Below are 17,312 nucleotides of genomic sequence, written 5' to 3' on the forward strand. Positions count from 1 at the left end.
AATACAAACCATATCAATTTTTAATGAGTGTTAGAATCATGTTGAGAAAGACAAATGTTAAAATGTCTCTCTAATGGTGATGGTGTGTGTGAAATTCAACATCCATGCCCACCATAACTGCAAGGCTTGAATGGTGCTCAGAACCATACAAGTTGTTTGGTTAATCAGTGTGAATTGTTCTTTTTTTACTGAAACAGGGTGCATTCTGCCACTGTGCCACTGTGTGCTTTATTGTATTTTTTGAATTGCAAAAATGTATAAAGATAAGCTATAAAGCCATCTACACAAGTGAGATTTTAATTTAACTTATGCATCTTATCTGAAAACTGACAAGGTCTGCAGACTGATCTCATGAAGTAGCGTGTGTATGACACGCCAATTCGTATTTCCATTTTTGGCGTGCTAATAAGACGCATAATCGCTTTTCAGTGTGTTTATGAACGCCGTTGATTTAAACTGTATATAAATATATGACTTACCTCAACCCTGTCCCTAAACCTAGCCGTCACTGGGGTTAATGGCATTTATGACTGTTCCCTTAACATTCTAGGGGGAAAAAAAGATCGCTCCCCAGATGTAGATCTACATTTTGCTTCGTTTCGCGCGGACATTTGACGGCGCGTAGCCTACAGACACGCGGAATCACTCGGACGTTAATGGCGGAGACATACACGCATGTCATGTTGGACAAGGAGATAAATTCCTCAGATAATTCCTGAGGGCCTATAACTTCTATTTTTGTATTTTATTTCAGAAAAAAAGCGAAAAATAAAAATGTAAATAAATAAAAGCAAAAAATGTATTGAAATCAAGGGAAGTTAAAATCAAATCTCGAGAATAATTTTTGTTAATCACTTTGCTATGAAAGCTAAATGTACTGTAAATGTGCAGTCTTCCAGTGTGTGACGAAACACCATGGCAACAACAGAAATCATTGTGGATGTTGTTATGCTCCCGGTAAAGGTTATTCATACAGATGCCTAATACATTTACACTGCAAATGCCATAAGCCTCATGGGCTAAAAGAGCAAACGGAGACAACAAACAAACAGTCTTTGAAGCAAGTGGAAAGTTTATTTAAAGAATAAAACATCTGAGATGACAAGAGACATGACATTTCAAATTGGAGAGGGAATTTAGAAGATCTCTTCATCCAATATAATTGCTGGCGCTCAAAAGAATCTTTGATGAGCGAGTCTTTAAACGCCAGTCTCGTCGTCATACTTAATAACATCCTCTGTCTGAAAAATAAAATATGAGCTCTAATCAAACCTTAGTTCAATATCTGTATTAAATTCTACAGACACCCTGAATCCTGATTTGATCTGCTTGTCCTGGTGGTGAAATACTTAGTTAAGTTTATTTTACTTTACCTCTGAGGGATTTATCTTGTTTTAAGCATACATTTAACAGTTATTTTTTGATTAATTAATTTTTGATTAATGCTATTTTTTTTTTAGTAAGGGAAAAAATACAATGGAATTGAATGTGGTACATCAACTATTTGTTTACCACAGATTGTAGGTTTTTGCATGCATATGCTACTACGCACTGAAAACCCCCTGGGTAGCTTTAGGGGCAAGGGGGGTGGGGAGTTCGTACTTATTATACGCCAAACGTGCGTATCATATGCACGTGAAAAATGCCTACCATATACATGCAAAAACTAGTTTTGGCGTATGAATGGCACGAGAAATGACATTCGTGCTATAGATACGAACTTTCATGAGATCGGGCTCCATACCACCATGTTTCCATTTAACTAATGGAACCTTATTGTAAAATTTTACCCTTGTCATTAATAAATAAACAACAAGAAAAACTAGTTTTACACTGCAAAAATGTCTATGGTTGAAATTATTCTGAGAATAGTGGTTAGTCAGTGCTCTCACCAGCTTTTGACACAGTTGTGCCGGGGAATGCTTGGAACAGCAGGATGTGGTGAAGTTAACCCATGCTTTTGCCTGTGTCTCTCCTCTCTCACTCTGTATCCTGCAGGAAATAAAGCATTCATGTAAGGTTTGTACTGATGTGCAACTGGCTCCTTTCTTCCAAATCCCCTGTTGTTGAATAACATCAACTGATGATGTTCTTTTCAAGTCTGACTGTAACTTACGGTTTGAAGTACTGCGAGCAAGTGTCATCCAACTTGGACAGAAGTGCTGTAGTCTTTTTCAATTTACTCTCCTGTTCAATAAAAGTTGTGAGAGAGAGAGAGAGAGAGAGAGAGAGAGGAGGGGGGGTAGAGAAATGAAAGAGGCATTTGGACAGTAATACAACCCATAAAATAAAATTTTCATTGTCAACGTTCAAAGTCGAGCAGCGGGAGAGAAGATGAGATGTGTCGTTGTTTGACAGTTCGGGCTTGGTTAGCACCCAGAGAGTACAAAAAGCACCCTGTCACTCAAAATTAATTGAAATCTTGCAAGACTCTCAGCTGGTGAGTGAACTTCATTTGTGCATGTTAATGTTGTGTATTCATTCCCTGGTTACAGATTCAGTTTAAATTTTTTAATTAGATGTTCACACCAGCAACTTTTCTTCACTTCGCCATTTATAGTAGAGTAGCAGCAAGCGAGCAGATAATTGGAGGAACTTCAAGAGAAAACTGAAAGACTAAATGAACCAAACATTGAAACACGTTTGATCAGGTTAGCTGTGAGTTTTTGACATCATTGTTAAGCATGAAAAGAAGTGCTCATGGAGCTCCAATTATAGCATTATAACAGGATTTCTTAAAGGTTAAATTACTTGAACATCCTTATGAATGGCACCTGCTACTTCAACACAATTTTTCATTTGAGTTCACCTTATTGCCTAGAGAACCAAGGAATCCATCAACATAACATCTCTCTTGAGACTTCAAAGCAAAATTAAGTCCCTCATTCTCAAGTCAGAGAGTGGCATTGTGCTGGCAAATCATAGACATGCTTCAAAAAAGATTAAAGCCTCTCACAATGGCCATCTACCCATTGTTTTTAAGCAATCTTATCCAGTAAGGACAGAAAAAAAATAAAATAAAATAAAATAATAACCTGCTGCTAACTAAGCACAAAACATAAAACAAGGATACAAAACTGTCGAAAAGTAGAGACTGGTTAATCATGTCAGTTTCAGGAAGAATATATGAACATCATCTCACCTTCTCTACTAAACACGATGTGATGTCAGCAGATGAGCAGCAGGCTGTTACCATGTTCCTGATTCGATCGAGGACGGTTGTCAGCACAGGCAGAGAAATAGAAGAATGTTTTACTCCAGTCAGGAACAAGTATCTGGAAACATGCACATATACACGTTTTTGATCTCATTCATACACTGACTTTAGGAAACATTATTCCCCTGCTGTTGCATACAACATGGCATTTCTCCTTTTCAGTGGCCACAATACGTTCTGAGGGCAGAATAGCAGGAGTTCAATGCGTTTTGAAAATGCTCTCCCTTCAAGTGGAGGTTCCCTAGGGAGACACCCACTGATATCTCGCTTCCTTCGTGGCACCTTGAGGCTGAGGCCTGCAGTTCGCACGAGGGTACCAGCTTAGGATCTGGCCATCGTCTTAGAAGGTCTCTCCCTAGCTCCTTTCGAGCCCATCGAGGGAGTTTCAGAAAAGTTTCTTACTCTAAAGACCATCCTTCTTCCCGCTATCTCATCTCTAAAAAGAATAGGAGATATTCAAGCACTTTCGGTGGCTCCCTCATGCTTGGAATTTGCTCCTGGTTCGGTTAAGGCCTTTCTCTGTCCGAGACCAGGGTATGTTCCTAAGATACTAACTATTTCTGTTAGACCTATGGTTCTGCAGGTTTTCCATCCTCCGCCTTTTCTGACGTCAGACCAGGAGAAACTTGATTTGCTGTGCCCTGTTAGGGCGTTAGACGCTTATGTCCACAGAGCTATCCTGTGGAGTAGATCAGAACAACTGTCTGTTTTTGGGTCACCTAAGCAAGGGTGTCCTGCATCTAAGCAAAGGATGAGCAAGTGGGTGGTCGAGGCCATCTCGTTTGCTTATGGTTTGGCCCATCAGCCTTCACCTTTGCCTGTAAGGCGTCATTCCACCAGGAGTATGGCTGCCTCTACAGCTCTTCTTTCAGGAGCTTTTCTTCAGGACGTTTGCGATGCGGCAGGCTGGTCCTCACCGCACACTTTCATCAGGTTTTTATTCCCTTGACCTTAGCTCCACTCCCGGGGCTCAGTTTCTCTCGTCGGTTTGTGTCTTCTAATGACACACGACAGGGATTTGGTCGTATGGGGATGTGGCATAAACTGAAAAAGCTTGCTCTGTTCTGCTAAATCCGTGCCCCGTTGACACATGTGGCCGTGCACATTTTAGCTTCATTTTCAAATTAGACCGTATTTCAAATTAGGGCGAATTACTTGAATGGTTTATTAGCCTATAAATCTTAATGAAAAACACAACAACAAAACAATGTAATGCAATTACAAATAGGTGCTTTTACATTTCGTTTTTACAGAAGATGTTTGCTCAACTGCAATACGTCCATAGGACGTATCCTGGCAGATGTCAAATAGACATATCAGATGTTAGTAAACCGCAGATGCTTTCTAGATAAAGTATCTTTATCAGACATCTTGCAGACATACATGTGCTATCTGGGTATTAGCCTACATAAACAAACTATGGTTTTACTAGAAAAGTGCTTTATCTGGGATACATCTCAATGTTGGGAAGATGGATCTGTAGTGGGACCAGGAGAGGACCCGGCCCTTTCAAGGGCCCTTGTTTCAACAACAAGCAAACCCAGCGACTTATTATTCCTGGGACCAGAGGCTCATGACCTCAGTTAACGTGGTTTGCATTGAAAGCACAGCTAAGATAATAATGCACATGCACTGCTATCAAACCCCGAGGGCTGTGCAAACATCTTTCTTTCTTTTTCTTTTCTGATTCAGATATCAGGGCGGTGGGAGCCACCACCCTAATGCCTTCATGTCCCACTGCCTGCTACTGCCTCACTTGTCGCCAACAAGTCTTTGTTTCTTTAAAGGACCAAAAATTATTACTAATTGACCACGTGCAGCTATAAATAGAGGCAGAGGGTAAGGGCCCTCCCAGGTCCCTCCATGACCTGAATCAGTGCCTGAAGCTGGACAGGAGGTCCAAGAAGCTGGTGTGGGAGGATATTGGTGGCAAGCTGAGCCACCATTTCAAGCAGACCTTTGTGCAAGACAAGGTGGCTCGCAAATAGAACATGTTGGTGGAGGCCTACAAAAAAGTAAAGGACAAAAATTCGTCCACAGGAAGGGGCCCAAGTAAATTTCAGTTTTTTGCTGAGATGGATGCCCAGATAGCAAACTGACATTGAATCAACGTGGAAATATGACATCGAAACAACGTTGATCTGACATTGTTTTGCTCATCGAATTAACGTTGAACCAACGTCAGACGCGTCATTCTTTCAAAACTAACGGAAAATCAACGCGTTGTTTCAACGTTATGAAAGCAAACCAATTTTCGATTTTCATTTAGCTTTGAAGAATGCCGCGTCTGACGTTGGTTCAACGTTAATTCGATGAGCAAAATCAACGTTGTTTCAATGTCATGAGAGACGTCGTTTCCACGTTGATTCAATGTCAGTTTGCTGTCTGGGTGGCCATTTCTGCAAGTCCATAATTGTGCATCCATCCATCATAAAGGTGCTCCACACGGCTCTAGGGGGTTAATAAAGGATGAAAAGATGAGTTGTGTAAGAAAAATATTCATGTTTAACACGTTACCAAGTAAAAGCTTCAAGCTTCTGACAAACGCCTATACTTATTCCTATAGCACAGCATGACGCCAGAACAGAAGTAGAGTAGTGCGTCATGTTAAATAGTGCGTAAATATCAACAGTACTTTGCATTACTCGCATAAGTTGCGCTTTAGACTTAAGTGGAATCTGTATGTTTGTTTGGCCAGAAGCTATTTATTTTAAAGCTATTATTTTATGTAGCTATTTATTATAAAGTTTAAATATGTATATTTTTCATACACAAATTCGCTTCGCCTCAGAAGGCCTTTATTAAAGAGAATCGCTGAAGATGTGTGCAATGCTTTTATGATGGATAGATGCATTTTTTATGGACTTATAAACAGAAAAGGTCATTTGTTTTAATATTACTCCTATTGTATTTAGCTGAAAGAAGAATGCCATATACACTGAATGGCTTGAGGGAGTAAATCATGGGCTAATTTTCATTTTGGGTGAACTATCCCTTTAAGAAACTTTGCAACTTTATGTCAACTAATCTGATTCATTTGCTCATTAGAGTATTAGTAGACTAGTAGGGTTGGGTAACTTATGAAGGTAACTTATACTGTAGTCAGTAAAATATCTGTTGGGGGACCATCAAAATAAGGTGTTAGTGGATAATAAGTAGACAGTTTACTAATAATGCAAAAATCAGTAGCTAAAATATCTTTGCAAGAATCCGGTCTACTACCATACATATAAAACACTTTATTGTATTTTTAGTTGTGTATGTTAGCAAAGCACAAATACATTATAATACTCTGGTGGTTGGTTGGGATTATGGATACTGAAAGGTTTACAACACAGTTTGTGTTTTTGTGCTTTATACAAACTGAATTTTTGGTGGCATGAGTCCATTTTCACACATTGTGGAGCTCAAAAATGTATTTATACATTTAAAGGCTGATTTTTCTGGTCATATAAAAATGAAGAACACCACTAGAGGGTACAGCTGGACAGCGTATGAGCGAAGAAGGAGAGACTATTATGCTTTAAATTGTTATTAGTTTTAAAGAAATATTAATGACAACTCACATACTTCAGAACACCCCATCTCACATTAATTTCACTTGCATACACTCAGAAGCCACAATAAATGACATAGTATTAGCCCCCCGAAGCACCCTGAAAATGTCACCTTTAATGACACCAGGCTACGAGGTAAACTCAGTAGAACTTGCAAGCACACATTCAAAACCAACAGTGAGTGGCTCCTCTAATTACAGTCCAAGATAAATTAAACATAGGATTCTGTGCACGGCTGTCTGCCCCTCAGCAAGAGTTCATTCTTTCTTGTCCACCCATGCAGGCACACAAGTGACTTCACAAGCTTCACTCATCACAGCATGCAGTGCATAACGGCTACATTTTCACTAAATTAAAAAGGCATAAGGTGATGATCAGAGCACAGCCATAACATGCTCCAACAAATGAAGCAGACCATGATGCGAGAGAAAAAAAGGTCAAAATCTTTGTTTGAGGGCACCCTGTTCTAATTTTTGGTGCTCCAGGCAAGCATACTTTGCATGACAATGAATGTTAGTCTGCAAAGGAAAAAAAAAATGTCTGAAGTGTTACGCAGAAGAAAAATGGGTCTGTTCTGCATTATGTACTTAATCTGATCTTTGTGAATCCTTTTTTGGTTCATATGTCAAAAATACCTGGACAGTAATAATAAAGGTAAAATAACTGAAGAATATAGGCCTATTAGGAATGAGTCCATCCCCTCAACTCCGGTAATCTATAACATTCTTGTTCATGTTCAAAGGAAAAAATTATATCCAGCTGTGGCCAGAATTCTACTGGTACAAAACCTGTTTTACCTTCATTATGATCACGGGATAACTTAATTTTAGATGAGAAGGGGAACCAGTGAAACTTTTCATGCACAGTTCAGGACTGAATTTCAGCCCAAATAGATCTTTGGTTTGATCTCTAAATTGATCACAAGAGGCATTCTGAGCTTTAGTATCTGATGCGATAGTCCTTTCCCCCCCTATTGTGACATAGCCTATTTCCAAATGACTTCTCGAACAAGAAAGAATGTTGGGAAGAAATAATTGATTGGATTTTTGGATGGTTGTGGTTGGCTAGAGGGGATGTGCACAAAAGTGGGCACATGCATTTAAAAATAATGAGGCAAAGTATTTAAAATAAATAATTGAAATATTCCATAAAAAGAACAGAATTGTTCATTTTGATTTCAAGGTGACTTTAAGCAAAAGTCTGAAGAGAATTGTTTTGATCATATTCAGAGTCACAGTATGAATAATTCATGACTAGTTGCACTTTTGCCCTTTAAAATAGATTAGCTAAATATCTATTGTGTTTGGGGAAAAGGAGACCTGTGCCAAAGTGAAAGCACAATATACCCATTATATCACTCAATATTGCATTAGCATTTACATCACATTTGGCAAGACAGATCAAAACATAGTAAGTGATGTCATTCTTACTTCAACAAAATAGCTACAGACTTTGGCACATGAAATAAGCTAGCTAACAGCTGAAATATATTTTCTGGATGACCTTTCCTTTAAGACATGCATGGTTTCCCTACCACCGAATATTTGATGAATATTAAATGAACACCTGTCAATCCCATTTGGTTGAACTTCGCCGCAGAGCTCGGATGAAACAGGATCAGTTACATTTGACTGCTGACGGGATTGTCTTTCCAAGTCATCCAAGCAAGGAAGTGTATCCAGGGCAGGTTTCCTGCAGCACTTCCGGAAATCCTCAGACATGGCATTGAGTTTGGATTCACTGCAGAGAACTTTCTGAAAGCTTGTTAACTATAATTATGAAGGGGAAAAATACAACAAATCAGGCTCTCCTGCTGAATTTCATGACAAAATAAATGATATCAGAGTTCTGTCAAATTTATCTCTATCTGTCATGTACACTTTCTCTTAAATAGAAAGTATAATCTTTTCTGATCATTTCCAACGCATTCTCATCCTTTAACGTCATATAGAGCGCTATATGACAAAACGGCGCTATACTACGCTAAAGGCACCCGTTATCGTTAATATAACACGTGCTGTGAGGGCTAAGTTTAGGTGTGGGGTAGGATGTGCGTGTCATATTCACGCTAAAGGATTTATAACGTCTTGGGTTCGCGTGTTATATTAACGATAACGGGTGCCATGTGCGTAGTATAGCGCCGTTTTGTCATATAGCGCTCTATATGACGTTAAAGGATGAGAACGGGCTGTCATTTCTCTGTCCTGGTATTTTGATTAGAACAGTTGCACATATATATTATTTAGTCTAAAATTATATGACACATTATTGTGATAAAGTTGAATGAGAGGCAGCAGATTTAATAAACAACATTTTTGCCACAGCAGGTATTGTTGCGAAGTATAGAGAGAAAGGCTGTTTTTTCAATTGATTTCACTCAAGGGACTCCATGCAGTTTGTATAATAACCACCAAGTATGGTCATTAAAATAAACTCAGATTCAGAAAATCCTTAATTAGGAAATAGTGCATATTGTGTCTTCTAGTAGTTGACATGTTATTCATCAGTTACCCCAAAAAATATTCTTATTTGTCATATCATCAAATGTCTTATGAAGCGGAAGAGGAAAATGCACTGCCAGAAGGAAATCTGTTCAATTGTCCTAAAAGAGATTTGAACCTTTGTGCTCCAGCTCCTCATTGTGGTTTGTTGAACACAACATCAAGTGGAATCGGAGCGGCCTGGCCGTTCTACTCACTTCTTCAATTATACATTCAGGTTGGGGCTGTAAACAGCATTTTTCAAGCCCAGACTGGAAACGACTGGATATGGCTGATGCATCTTCAAAGGGCAGTCCTAGATTTCCATAGTATACAGACAACCTACAAATATGTAAAGCAATGTAAGCCCGTGGTTATGTAAAAAGTAGACTGTGTAGGCAACTAAACAGTAAAGAACACACATCTTAAAATAAATAAAAAATGTAGAGAGGAGAAATAACTAAGTTTAGAAAGAAGTTTAGTTCTCTCATATTGTGCAAGTTGCTTACGCTATACTGGTAAAGTAATCTTTTCTTGAGATCTGAAGCCCAATAATTATCCTTTGTATTTATTGTCAACGCAGTGCGGCGGACAGCAGACCATAGCAGGCTGTATAATTATATTTCCCATTCAGGGAACTTCGAGCTGCGTGTAAACGCCGTGGGGAACGCCTCTGCGTGACGAGTCATGAAGCACGTATGAAATCTGTCCAATGGCGAGACGGAACGTCATAGGCGGGGTGACGTATCGACCAGGAAACTATAAAGCATCCCCGAAACACAAGCGCAACAGCTTCTGAGTCTTCACAAGCGCTCTATGTATGAATTTTGTCTGTCTGTCTAATATTGTATATTTATATATATTGATATGGCGAGCAAACAACAGCAGAAAGTGTGTTCATCCCTGCCCTCGCTTCATCACGGGTGGGGATACACACGATCTGTGTGTTGTTTGTTTGGGAGTGCAGCATGCTCAGTCGGCTCTCGAGGGGGCCGGCTGTGCACTGCGAGTGTCTGCCCATGAAGACACTTCGCTCCCGCCGGGCACTCTTCGAGGAGAGTGGTTCGGTGCGCGCTCCCCGCGGCTCGGGTCCCGCTGCTGCCGAGGCACAGCGAAGGCTTGCGTCGTGGGGATCGCAGATGGATCTATCAGCGGGGATTGAGACGGGCCCCGCCCTTTCTCTGCCCTTACCTGGTAGATCCAGTGCCTCAGTTCTCGCTGCGGGAGTCCGCGTTGCGGTTTTTCCTGCCCGGGCTGAGGCGCCATCACTTCAATTATCCAGTTCTGAGGAGCTGGATGTTGAAAGGGGGGAAAAAAAAAAAAAAAAAATGGAGGTTTTTGACTCGGGCTGTGGAAAAATTAACCATTGAATGGCCAGTTGAGAAACAAGAGTCGAGAGAGTAAATTGGATGAGAGATTTTTAATATCACACTCACTACCTCCATGCCGGTGTTTGCCTTTCTTCCCCGATCTACACACCGAGGTGTGTAGATCGTGGAACAAACCAGTGTCAGCTAGAATTTTGACACACCAGACCTCTATGTATGCTAATATTGCTGGGTCTAGGAGATATGAGTGAGGGGGAGGTCGTCGGCACTGACGTGATTAATGAGATACTGCGTCAGGCGGCAGATATTTCTCTCCGTGCCACCAAGGAGACGGCCAGATCAGTCGGCCGCTCTATGGCAGCCCTGGTGGCCACGGAGAGGCATCTGTGGCTAAATCTGGCTAATATGAAGGAGAAAGATAAAGCGTTTCTCCTGGATGCGCCGCTGTCGTCCGGGAAAAAAACAGGCAGCGGCGCTCCAGAAATGTCTCCCCCTCCGTACTCATCCTTCGGGGGCTGCTGGGCGAGAGCAGCCCCGCCCGTCGAGAGAGCGTCGCGTCTCGGGCTCCTCCCCAGCAAAACTGGGCTGAGACGCGGCGTTCTCAGGCGAGGTCTTCCCGGGATAGAACCGATCTGAGGACGGTTATTGTCGCCAGGAAGGCTTCGTCGAAGAAGTCCTGACGCCACTGGTGTCAGGCTACTGAGGGTGGTCCCCACCGTGAGACAGAGGTGTTCGCCGCTGAATCCGGCGCCCGCTCTCTCTCGGTGCCCTCAGGGGTTCGTTCTGCCAACCCTGCCTGTAATGGGGGGTGCAGACGGTCCCAGCGAGCGATTTCCCGAGGGACGCTCGTTTGCTCCGAGGAGCGATACAGAACGGTCGTTAAACCCTGCCTGTGCGCGGTCACAGGGCGCTGTTTCTGTTTTTAAAAACTACTCCAGAGGCCAGTCTCGAGAGACTGGTAACCTTAGTAGAATTTCTGGTAGAATGGGGAAGTCTTCCAAATATATCTCGTTGGGTCCTGCAGACTATCGAACGCGGGTACGCGATCCAGTTCAGGTCGCGTCCACCTCGTTTCCGGGGGGTTTTGCCCACAGTGGTGACCCCCGAGCAGGCTCTGGTTATGGAACAAGAAGTGAAAGCTCTGCTAATGAAGGGGGCGATAGAACGAGTTCTTCCTCCCGACAGAGAGCTGGGGTATTACAGCCGGTACTTCATTGTTCCAAAGAAGGATGGGCGGCTGCGTCCGATTTTAGACCTGCGCCTCTTAAATCGGTCAGTAGGGAAGCTCAAGTTCTAAATGCTGACTCTCAAGCAGATCGTGTCACAGATCAGGTCCGAGGACTGGTTTGTCACGATAGACCTAAAAAAAGACGCGTACTTCCATATCTCCATCCTTCCGCAACATCGGAAGTTCCTGAGGTTCGCTTTTTGGGGCGAAGCGTACCAATATCGGGTCCTTCCATTCGGCCTAGCGTTATCTCCTCGAACCTTCACGAAATGCATGGACGCGGCCTTGGCCCGCTGCGTCTCCAGGGCATTCACATTTTAAATTACATCGACGATTGGTTGATTCTGGCTCAATCGGAGCATCAGGCGATTCGGCATCGAGATGCCGTCCTCGCCCACATCAGAAGGTTGGGGTTGAGACTCAACGCTAAGAAGAGTGTGCTTTCGCCAGTTCAGCGGACCACTTTTCTAGGCGTGGTATGGGATTCGACGACGATGCAGGCACGTCTGTCGCCGGCTTGTATAGCCTCGATTATCTCGACTGTCAAGCAAGTGAAGCTAGGCCAGTCACTCACTGTAAAGGAATTCCAGAGAATTCTGGGTCTGATGGCAGCAGCATCCAACGTGTTACCGTGCGGCCTGCTGTACATGAGACCACTACAGTGGTGGCTCAAGACCAAGGGGTTCTCCCCGAGGGGAAAGCCGCTCCGCAAGATCAAGGTCACGCGACGTGGTCTCCGTGCCCTGGCTATGTGGAAAGAACCTTGGTTCCTGTCCCTGGGACCTGCGCTGGGAGCCCCGTGTCGCCGGGTAACGGTGACGACGGATGCCTCTCTCACGGGCTGGGGAGCGATCATGAGTGGTCGCTCGGCCCGCGGGTTGTGGCAAGACCATCATCTCCGATGGCATATAAATTGTCTAGAGATGATGGCGGTGTTTCAGGCTCTGAAACACTTTCTCCCAGACCTCAGAGATCATCATGTTCTTGTCCGGTCAGACAACATGTCTGTGGTCTCTTACATAAACCACCAGGGGGGTCTGCAGGGACCCGTTCTGCTGAACCTGCCTGTGAGGGTGGGCGCAGACGGTCCTAGCGAGTGGTTTCCCGAGGGAAGCTCGTTTGCTCCGAGGAGCGATACAGAACAGTCGTTAAACCCTGCCTGTGCGCGGTCACAGGGCACTGTTTCTGTCTCTATAATTACTCCAGAGGCCAGTCTCGAGAGACTGGTACCCTTAGTGGAATTTCTGGCAGAATGAGAAAGTCTTCCAAATATATCTCGATGGGTCCTGCAGACTATCGAACGCGGGTACGCGATCCAGTTCAGGTCACGTCCGCCTCGTTTTCGGGGGATTTTGCCTACAGTGGTATCCCCCGAGCAGGCTCTGGTCATGGAACAAGAGGTGAAAGCTCTGTTACTGAAGGGGGCGATAGAACGAGTTCTTCCCCCCGACAGAGAGTTGGGGTATTACAGCCGTTACTTCATTGTTCCAAAGAAGCTAACGATATACGCCTCCCTCACGGGCTGGGGGCGATCATGAGTGGTCGCTCAGCCCGGGGTCTGTGGACTTTCTCCCAGACCTGAGGGGTCACCATGTTCTTGTCCGGTCAGACAGCACATCGGGGGTCTTTTTATAGACCATCAAGGGGGTCTGCGCTCATGTCCATTATTCAGGCTAGCGCCAGATCCTTCTGTGGGCCCAGGGGAAGCTTCTTCTTTGGCGATTTTATATCCCAGGATATTTAAATCGGGGAGCAGACATCCTGTCGAGGCAGGGGCCGAGGCCCGGGGAGTGGAGACTCCACCCCGAGGTGGTGGAGCTCCTATGGAGTCATTTCGGTCATACCGAGGTAGGCCTATTTGAATCCAGGGACTGAGACACTGCATGCTGTGGTTTCTCTGTATCCACCAGCCCCTCTGGGGTTGGATGCGATGGTACAGGAGTGGCCGAGGTCACCCCTGTACGCATTTCCCCCGATTGCTCTGCTCCCAGGAGTTCTGGAGAGGGTTCACCGAGTCGGGGTCTTTCTACTGTTAGTAGCCCCGCGTTGGCCGGCCCGAGTATGGATGCGGGTCGATACTTCACCCCCGCCCAGATCTATGGAGGTTGTGGCTTGGCCTCTGAGGGGGCCCAGCTCATAGAATCGGGTCTCTCGACTGAGGTCGTGGAGACCATCCTCCAATCCAGAGCTCCGTCCACGAGGAGATTATATGCCTTGAGGTGGCAATGTTTCACCTCTTGGTGGGGAGAACACCAGTTGGACCCAGTTAACTGCCCGGTGTGGCGGTGCTGGAATTCCTTTGGAGCATTTCTCCACAGGGTTATCCCACTCCACACTGAAGGTGTATGTGGTGGCCTATCTGCTTACCACGTCCCTTTGAGTGGAGCTTTTCACGGGAGATACCCATTGGTAATTCTTTTTCTTCGTGGTATTGTGAGGTCAGACCAAGAGAAACTAATCTGCTCTGCCCTCTGAGGGCTCTAGATGCTTATGTCCACAGAGCTGCCCTGTGGAGAAAGCCTGAACAGTTATCTGTTTGTTTTGGACCTCCGAAGAAAGGTTGTCCCGCATCTGAGCAGAGGTTGAGTAAGTGAGTGGTCGAGGCCATCTCATTTGCATATGAGTCCGCCGGTCAGCCTTCTCCTTTGGCTGTCTGGGCTCACTCAACCAGGGGTATGGTAGCTCCGCTCCAGGGGCGCAGGTGCTTTCGTCTAAATATGTGCCTGATTTCATACAACGGACACCTGCTCGCATGGCGGCGTTGGTATTAGCGTTCCCACGGCGTTTACACGCAGCTCGAAGTTCCCTGAATGGGAACGTCTCTGGTTACGTATGTAACCCTAGTTCCCTGAAGGGAACGAGACGCTGCGTGTCTATGCCATACTCCCAGCATGCCCGTGAGCGCTTGCTTCAGTCCTATCAGAAGCTGTTGCGCTTGTGTTTCGGGGATGCTTTATAGTTTCCTGGTCGATACGTCACCCCGCCTATGACGTTCCGTCTCGCCATTGGACAGATTTCATACGTGCTTCATGACTCGTCACGCAGAGGCGTTCCCCACGGCGTTTACACGCAGCGTCTCGTTCCCTTCAGGGAACTAGGGTTACATACGTAACCAGAGACGTTTTTATATGATTATTGTTATTTATTTATATTTTTACAGGAGAAGCAACCTGTGAGCTGGCAAGAGTTTAAAACTAGTCTGAAGAGGATGCATAAACAACATAATTGTATTTTTTGTTGAAATTTTCCTCTAATGGTGTCATGATGTGGTGCAAGCCATGTTTTTTTTTTTTTTTTACCCAAATTTGTAGGATTTCAAATTCACTTGGTTGTTGCAAACATTGGATAGAAACCTCAGAAAAATGTTGGAGCTTCCCATTTGGAGTCTCTGTAAACAGACAGGATTTATATTAAGTATTTTACTAATAATTCAACATCAACCACCACCATCATAATGATTATCATCATCATTATCATCATAATTTTGATCATTATTGGGGTTTCGGCCTTCTGATCTGAACTGAATGATATAATCATATTAACCATTCTTATCCTCAAAATCATTTTATTCCATTTCATTTTCTGCTCCCCCTAGGCAAATTGCTAGCCAAAACTAGACAAATAGCAGTTTCATCCTACACAGCAAGTAAAATAGACATTTAATTGCTGTTTAGCTGTTTATAGTGTGGGCCGCAGAGAGCAGATTTTAGCTCCATGAACAACAGATGCGAGTCTGCTGGCGCAGGTTTTGTTTTGACAGTGGAATCCTTGGAATCCTATTTACGGACTTGGAATCCTATTTTCAAGCCTTTATTTGTTATAATTTGGATGATTATGGCATACAGTTTATGAAAATTTTGATATTGTAAAAAGGTTTTCATTGCTGTAAGTCATAATCATCAAAATGATAACAAATAAAGGCTTGAAATATCTCACTTTGCATTTCACCTTTTAAGTTGAATTACTGAAATAAATTAACTTTTGCACTGCATCCGATTGTTCAAGTTTCACTTGTATGTTTGATTGTCTTCAGACAATACATATAACAATAGCAACAAAGAGGAAGCAATTATGCTTCTGTGGGAAGTACAGCAAGTGTGGTATCTTATCTCCTCCTACCTTGACTTGGCCCATTTTGACTTGGAACTGGACAATATAAAAAATAATAAATATATAAATTGTATTTCCAACTATGTAGAAAATTGAGAGCCTATTGTTGTCTCTATTGTTGGAAGAAAATTCTTTTTCACAATTTTTCATCAGCTTCTAATTATGAGTTAATGAATGCATCCCTGCAGAAAACAATAACAATACAAAATAATTGGTCTCCATGCTGGTGCTGGTCCAAGTTGAGGACCAGCAAAATGATTCTATTCTGTTTAGGTATATGTTGAAACATATAAAATGTATGTCTTAACAGCATGTGTTCTGCATGCATAGCTTTAGAAACGTGAATATATTATTTGTACAGTTATTTTATCGTTATTATTACTGTCCAGATATTTTGGACATATGAAACGAAAAGGATTCGCGAACATTTGTATGTGCCTAAATTTGTCATATGCAAAATGCTTACTATTAATTGCTGTCAAGTACCCTAAAAATGTATTACTACTGACAGCACATTACTTCACATGCAATAAAATACCATTACTTCATGACATCACATGCACAACAAACTGAAGACCAGCATCCAAAACGTATGCAGGTTGATTCAAAAGTTTTCCGATAAACAATTCACAGGTTGATAAGAGTTGAATAATATTTTTTTAGCAGAAGGTTTATAATATGCTGCACTCAAAAGTCCCAGAGTGAAAAATGGTAGCAGAATAATGCTCTTGATCAGACAGTAATAGAATTCTTTCTGTCAGGTCATTTTATAATACTGGTTTTACTTTGTGCACTCAATAAATTATATTACCACAATTAATATATCATTGATATAATTCGCAAGTAGAGGAGAAACAGTTAAGTTTATATTGAGCTGTTAGATCTAGTATTAACTTGTCTGAACCAATTACTTTAATTGTTAATGCTCTCCAACATCATAAATTGGTAACACTTTACAATAGGGTTCATTAACATTAGTTAACTACCTTAGTTAACATGAACTAAAAATGAACAATCCTTATTCAGCATTCATAATCTTAGTTAATATTAATTTCAACATTTACTAATATGTTATAAAAATCAAAAGTTGTATTGTTAACATTAGTTATTGTGAACTAACATGAACAAAGAATGAACAGCTGGATTATTATTAACTAACATTAACAAAAATGAATAAATACAGTAAATGTATTGCTCATGGTTAGTTCATGTTAGTTAATACAAAACGAATGTTAAATAATGAGCCTTATTGTAAAGTATGACCAATGTATTTTAGCTCTCTAAATTTGTTTTTCATTTATTTAGAGGTGTATTTCTTGAGAGGTACACACGTTTTAGTAAGTTTAAATTTGAGAGGTCACAAGATTAAATCTGGCAATGGACAATTTTTAA

At 42.4% G+C, this 17,312-nt stretch overlaps 1 protein-coding gene across 2 annotated transcripts in view; it reads right to left on the reverse strand.

Annotated features, from left to right (window-relative positions):
- Positions 1 to 1,047: 1,047 nt before the first annotated feature.
- The window catches only part of gc (GC vitamin D binding protein), a 30,903-nt gene continuing 14,638 nt past the window's right edge, over positions 1,048 to 17,312 (reverse strand). The window contains exons 6-12 of one of the 2 annotated variants that reach the window (XM_039650025.2): positions 15,110 to 15,198; positions 9,473 to 9,596; positions 8,341 to 8,543; positions 3,143 to 3,275; positions 2,117 to 2,187; positions 1,893 to 1,992; positions 1,048 to 1,241 (exon numbers count right to left, since the gene is read on the reverse strand). In XM_039650025.2, coding sequence (XP_039505959.2) covers positions 1,200 to 1,241; positions 1,893 to 1,992; positions 2,117 to 2,187; positions 3,143 to 3,275; positions 8,341 to 8,543; positions 9,473 to 9,596; positions 15,110 to 15,198 — 762 coding nt within the window. In that variant the 3' untranslated portion in view covers positions 1,048 to 1,199. The remainder of the gene's footprint in view (positions 1,242 to 1,892; positions 1,993 to 2,116; positions 2,188 to 3,142; positions 3,276 to 8,340; positions 8,544 to 9,472; positions 9,597 to 15,109; positions 15,199 to 17,312) is intronic. The other variant, XM_089130144.1, reaches the window with a different exon arrangement.

This window comes from Pimephales promelas, chromosome 4 (genome assembly GCF_988280905.1).
Source record: "Pimephales promelas chromosome 4, fPimPro1.hap1.1, whole genome shotgun sequence".
Taxonomy (NCBI): Eukaryota; Metazoa; Chordata; class Actinopteri; order Cypriniformes; family Leuciscidae; genus Pimephales; species Pimephales promelas.